The sequence below is a fragment of the Juglans regia genome, chromosome 10, assembly GCF_001411555.2.
Source record: "Juglans regia cultivar Chandler chromosome 10, Walnut 2.0, whole genome shotgun sequence".
In the NCBI taxonomy this organism is placed as follows: domain Eukaryota; kingdom Viridiplantae; phylum Streptophyta; class Magnoliopsida; order Fagales; family Juglandaceae; genus Juglans; species Juglans regia.
Window position 1 is genome coordinate 25272320 of NC_049910.1, and position 6851 is coordinate 25279170.

Genomic DNA, 6851 nt, shown 5'->3' on the forward strand with positions numbered 1-6851 from the left:
AAATAGCTAGAAAATTAACTTTTTTTTATTATAAAAATCAAAAATCAAAAGAAAAAGAAAGGAAAGGAAAATAACAATGCCTGATCCCAAAGACCTAACCATAACAAAAGTACTACTTGACAATTTGTATTTATTTTTTAAACATAAAGAATAATCAATGATGATGGATTGAAATCCTCATCGATTTTTTTATTGGATTAATTGAATGGTACGTATAATTTAGAGAGAGAAAAGACAATTTATTAAATATATTTATATAATTGTGTCCATGATATTCATGTCTAAACCCTCACATATATATATATATATATATATATATATAGAACAATAAACATTATAAAATGGTATAGATTCCACAAGATCTATGATGTAAAATTAAGGGGCAAAAATGGTATATATAATTCAAGCTAGCTGCCCCCTAGCTAAGTGGAACTGTAAAAGTACTGAAATAGAGAATATAAACAACTGCAAATAAACAAGCAAACCCAACGAAGAAATCTTGAAAACTGTTCCTTCTTCCAATAATTCTTCAAGTAAGCCGGCTCAAGATCGGATTGGAAAGGGAAAACTTCATCCGGCTGTATTCTCTGCACAAAGCATCGCTTGGACCGAAAAGTTGTAAAGTTGTAATATATTACGCTGTAGAAGCCCCTCATGAGAGTAATATCAGAACTGTCCATGGCGACGGGAAAACTATGGCGTTCCACTCCTCGAACGGCTTCTATGCTCATTCTCTGTCTCTTCATCCATACTTTCGATTCAGAATCCACCATTACCCAAAGCTGCGCAAACTCACCATGATTTTCCGTGCAAAGCATGGCAAGGTGGCCATTGTACTCCACAAGTTTCGTGTGCTTGAAATAGTTTTTCTTGCAGAGAGGGAAAGGTAGGTCAAATGTCGTCCAACTCTCTGTATCTTTATCGAAAGCGAAGACTTGGTTGTCGGACATAAGCCAGTGAAGAACTCCACATGCAGATACAGCAGGATCGGTTCCAAAAAACATGTCATACGGCAACAAAACATCTTGCAACTGTTTCCAAGCCCATGTTTCCGAATCGAAAATCTCGCAGTGATGACTGATGTACATTTTGGAGTTGTACGTTCTCCATCGAGACCTGGGTTCTGAAAATCGAACTATCACATAGTGCAGAGGCTGTGATCTGAGCACCACCATTGCAAGTCTCTCGGTGAAGTACCTTGTTTTAGGGTTCGGGATCTTGTGCCATTCTTTGGTGCTAGGTTTGCAGACATAATATTCTGGTATCCTCAAAATCTTTGTGTCCAACTCTTTCACACATAACAAGATACCTTGTTTGGTGGCCGCTTCAATATTGACATTTCTGGGCAAAAAATCAAGGGAAAGCTTGGAATCGGAATCCTGCATGCTATAGTTGGAGACGAACTCCGCAAAAGGCCTTCCCACGAATCTACTTTGCAAGAAGAACCCTGATATTGCCTTCGTTCTCTGACAAAACGCATGCATAAAACTTGACTCGTACACCATCCGATTCCAGTCCTTGCAAACGAACGCGCATCGGCCAAGAGTTTTTAGAGATGTTCGTGATAAAATCTCAAAGATTATATCCGATGGAAGATCGGGGGACCCCATTAATGATTATCAGGCAGCTGACGATCTACTCTAATCTCTGCAAAATTAATTGTGTCTATGAGATTCTCGATCGATCTTGGTTCAAAATCCCAGTGCAGAGAAATATATAGCAATTATATAATGTTGCAAAGTAAGTACTAGGTCTAATTCCGGAAGGATTAGGGTTGAGGATTCCTAACTAACCCAGAGTTAGAAAATAACTTGGACTCCAAGTTTTCGAAGGAACCATTAATTTACTAAAGGTGGCTAATTTTTCTTTCTAAAAGTGAAAAACAAATATGGAAACCATGCTTCATGAAACTTCATCGTAATCATTAATTTCCATATATGCACCTTTTATTATTATTATTTTATATTAGTATTACTATTATTATTATTATTATTATTATTTAATGTGTATGAGCGCCTTTGCGCGCTCAAGCCATGCCCATCATTCTCTTCCAATTCATGATTGTATATTTTTCTTTCTAAAAGTGAAAAACAAATATCTGCATACTTATTAGCTAGTAATTAAGTTATTAGTTAAAGGTTATTAAATGAAAAATGATATATTTAATTAAGTTAATAATTCTCATTTAAAGTTATTACTCTTTTAGCTAGGCTTTAGCTTTCCTAATGCTTGTATTTTTTGTTTTTTCAACTCATGACTTTTCATTTTTGTAACTACTGGATTTATATGGGACGTCATTATTAATAAGTTAGAAAAAGTTAATGTATAAATTATGAGTGATGTTAGATACAGTTTTAGAGTGCATGTTAATTTCACGCACATTCTTTAAAACAAAAACGGAGTCTACTATTAAATTTTTTTTTTTCATATGGATATGTCCTAGATTTACCACTTTTTAAAAGGGAATGCACACACAGGATACAAGAAAAATGAACGACTATAAGAATGACTACCTGTAATGAGAGTAAACACATTTTAATAGGAAATAATCATTTTAACAGGAAATAACTAGCTACAAATACACAATTTTTATGTACCCTATAAAAAAAACTAAAAATTGCCGGTATTTATATTATCGGCAATTGTTTATGTGCGGGTGAAAATATATTATTGTCTAATTAGTTTGAATTTGGAAAAGTAAAGCAAAATAAAGCATAAATTTAAGTATAAAGATTTATGAACTCAAATTAAAATTTTAACAAAATTGATTAAAATAGGAAAACAAAATTTCATTTAATTAAAAAGCCTAATTAGTTTCTCTTTAAAGGGCTCAAAATAAAATTTTGCACTTCTAAAACTTATATTTTAAAAAGTATATTATCCCTAATAATATATTTTCTTTATAAGTTAAATATTTTAAAAAAACTAAAACTCTTGCAAATAATAAAATTTAGACTTAACATTAAACCCACCTAAAGACAGGGTAATTTAGAAAATAAGCATAAACTGCGAGGGCACTTTGGGAAGCTGACTTTACAAAGAAATATAAGGAATTAAAATCACACCAATTAGCTCGTGCGACAGAGAACCAACTTACCGAGAGAGATGGAGCGGCGCGACGGGGCAGCGAGCTGGGCTGTGGTAGATGGTGGTGATCGCGGCGGCTGTGCACTGAGAGAGAGAGAGAGAGAACTACCCTGAGTGATAGAAGGATCGACGAAAGGATCCAGACTGTGGGAGGATCGTTGAGGGCTTACCGGATCGGCACGGGGTGACTAGCGGTGGCACGGGCGGCGGTTTCTGTGGCTTATCTTGGCACTTCCCGCTTGAGGCTGAGCAACGGGCAGTGGCGTTGTGGCTCAGCCTGGAGGAAAACTGGTGCCCTGTTTTCGCGTGGAGAAACAGAGTCTTTTCGTGGTGGTGCAACTGGGTGGTGTAGTGGTCAGCAGGGAGGGTCACGGTGGCAGCGTGGTGTTTAGGGAGGAGACTTGAGGGCACGTTGAGGTGGCTTCCGTTCGGGGTTGTTGAACTGTGATATAGAGGCTGAGTGTGGGCTGGGCATGTAAAACTCTGTAAAATGGTATTGGCCTCAATGCCAAAAACCGTGTGACTATTCTCATTTATATACAATTACAGAATGAGTTTGAAATACAAAGATACATAGTAACAGAAATTTAAATACAGTCAAGAGTTATCTCCTAAAGTAGATAAGTGTTTATCTGTATCATTCAATTTTAAGTGATCTCGTGGATAAGATAAGTGAGAAGCCAAGGAAATCTCGGTGGTTTGAATTTTGTGGTTATCAGGGCAGTGGGCTATTACACGGTGGTTTTGAGTGGAGGTAGGGCTCACAGTGTGGAGGAGAGGTGGGCAACGGAGGTGCAACTGGGTGGTTCCGTCCGTTGGGTGGTGGTGGTGCAGGGACAGCGACAGGGATCAGCGGCTTAGCTTTGGAGTGTGGCTTGCTGCAGTAACAAGGGCTTGGGCAAATTCTCCATGCAGTAGAGAAATACGTGTGTATATATATATATATAATATAAGTGATGGTAAAACCCTAGAGAGAAACGTAAGGAATTGAAACGTGCATGGGAGACGTGCTTGGGCGTGATCCCTGTGTTCTCACGGGCTTGGGTTTCTTGGGCCCATTTCAAAATATCTGGCCCACGTCTCCAATATTGTATGAGTTAAGAAAAACACTCTTCTGTAATTTTTCTAAATCAAGTATTAATAAATACTGTTATAAAAAAAAATACTAACGGATCTCAACTCAAATTCTAAACTAACTTTTTTCGTAAATTTTTCGGGCTAATTCCGAAAATAAAAAGATCCTATTTGGTCAATGCTCACGCCCAGTAAAACTTATATACTGTGCCCTAAGAATTACTCATTAAATCTCGAGTGGGCTTTTTATGCGTATTAACACAAAATAAAAAAAAAAAATTAGAACCTATGGTTAGCTTGGGCTTGGTGCTCAGCTTGGGTGTTACATCTATCTTTAGCATCTTAAAAAATTTAACTTAATATTTATATCTAAAATAGCACTGATGCGAGTTCCTAAAAGATAGGCAGCTAAAAACTTAATCTTCTTCTTCTTTAAATTTAAAAAATAAAATAGATCACAGCAATGAAGCCTAAAACTGATAAAGATATATAAAATAGGACTAAAATTTAAAATTTAAGAATCGATAAATTTTCTGCGCAAAGCTATATATTATTACTGGCGTAACATTATAAACGTCGGAAACTACTAATTTACTCACGTATAATTGATAAATTTTCGATTTTTTTTTTAAAGTCTGCCAAAGATTTGATTTTTAACCTTACATCTTTGAGAGATTTCCTCCACATGTTCCAACTAGACAAGAAGTAGTACTATATATATACCAAAGCGTACACCCAACTAGCGAGAAAATAAAAAGAACAAAAAGCCTTAATTTTTTTTTTAAATTAAAAACTACAAGAAAATACTAATATTTTACAATAAGAAGCTTGGAGTATATAACTATTCATGATACAACCAATCGTTAGTATACAACAACTATATATGATCTTAATGCTATTGGAGAAAATATTGGATTTAATAATTACTGTTATTAATGCGATAGGGAAAAAAAGAAAAAAAAAAGAATAATAAAACATAAGTAAAGGAGGAGAGGAAGGCTACGTGGGAAGAAATGAAAAGAAGAAGAAGAAGAAGAAAAAGAGAGTTTGGTAGAAGCCAAAGCTGAGGGAATTAAGAGAGATTGTGTGTTTGCAAGGAAGAAAATAGAAATAACACTTGGCAGCCTCATGCCAACCTACAATGCCACTTTGCTAGGTTTAGAGGCTTCAAATTCAAAAGTTAGTTTACATTTTAATAAATTTGTACTCGGGAAAAATTTAAGAATCTTCTTTATTTTCTATAAGTAGAGCTTAGTAGGTTTTATTTTAAGGGTTTATTTCCTCATAAAAGCTGGCTTAATTTAGTTTTAGACAAATAAATGGTTCTAGTAAATTTGAGTGAATTTCATTGCATACATTAAAACTTGAAGCTAAAGCTATTTCAAGGTCTGTTTTTGCATCAATCTAACTACATTCTAGTATTTAAAACTAGGAGTTAAGAGTTTGTTTGAGGTCTAGTGGTCAAGTTCTATATATTTGCTGTCGAATATCTTAAGCAATTTTTTGATCATTTGATCTATAGGCGTTAGCCTTGTACACGGGCTAGGCGGCCACAATTTAATTGGCAATATTGTCGGTGTTGAAAAGTTTGTGTTGATAGTATGTTTATATCATTAATAGCAGTAATATTACTATATCACTATAATTAATAGTATCATAAGTGATATGGTATTAATATAAGTTAGTGATTTATATAGTAATTTATATATAGATTTAAAGTATATTACTAATAGTAATAGAGTGTTAGTATAATACCATAAAGTATAAATTGTAATTAATATATTGAGAATTACTAATTTACTAATATAATTATCAAAAGGAATATATTGAGAATTTATTAAGCCATAAAATGTTATTAATATATATATTATATTTAAACCATATGATCAAATAAATATTCATGTTTAAGATTATAATAACGTTATTATTTATATTTTTTATATTAACATAAAATTATAATAACATTATCTTATATATAATATAAAAAAATAAAATTAAATCACTTTCATGTGATTTGATTTGTAGTTTTTTTTTATTATATGAATAATGACCCATTATATCATATTTATTATTAATTTATATATTATATATTATATATTTTTTATTATGGTATATCATATTATTGGTGCATTCTAAATGTCGTTAATTAATGCAATGCACCAACAACGTATTCGTATGGACGTTTATATTAATACCATTAATTTAAAAAATGTGTTGGCAATGAACTAGTGGCAGCGTTTACATTACGCCGTTAATTTAGGGATTATGGTGGCAATGTACTCGTGGCAGTATTTAGATAAATGTTGTTAATTTATTCAATGTGCCGCCAACGTATTATTAGTGACATTTAAATAAATGCCGCCAATTTATATGATGTGCTGACAATGTAATAGCAACAGCGTTTATGGTAATGCCGCTATTTTAATTAGTGGCGGCGTTTTGATAAATGTTGTTAATATATTCAATGTGTCGCCAACGTACTTTTGGTGACGTTTAAATAAATGCCTCCAATTTATATGATGCACCGGCAACATACTAGCATCGATGTTTATGGTAACACCACTATTTCAATTAGTACCGGTGTTTAGTTTAATGCCGTTAATTTATTCAATGTGTCACCAATGTACTATTAGTGACATTTAAATAAATTGTGCCAATTTATATAATGCGTCGGCAATGTACTAGCAACG

At 33.6% G+C, this 6851-nt stretch overlaps 1 protein-coding gene across 1 annotated transcript; it reads right to left on the reverse strand.

Annotated features, from left to right (window-relative positions):
- Positions 1-422: 422 nt before the first annotated feature.
- On the reverse strand, positions 423-1610 carry LOC118349681 (F-box protein At5g49610-like). The gene has a single exon (XM_035695205.1). It carries the CDS (start codon positions 1608-1610, stop codon positions 423-425), a length of 1188 nt encoding a protein of 395 aa, XP_035551098.1.
- Positions 1611-6851: the final 5241 nt, after the last annotated feature.

What these genes read in the sequence shown, in the direction of transcription:
- LOC118349681 (XM_035695205.1), bottom strand. Translation starts at nt 1,610, where the DNA reads ATGGGGTCCCCCGATCTTCCATCGGATATAATCTTTGAGATTTTATCA.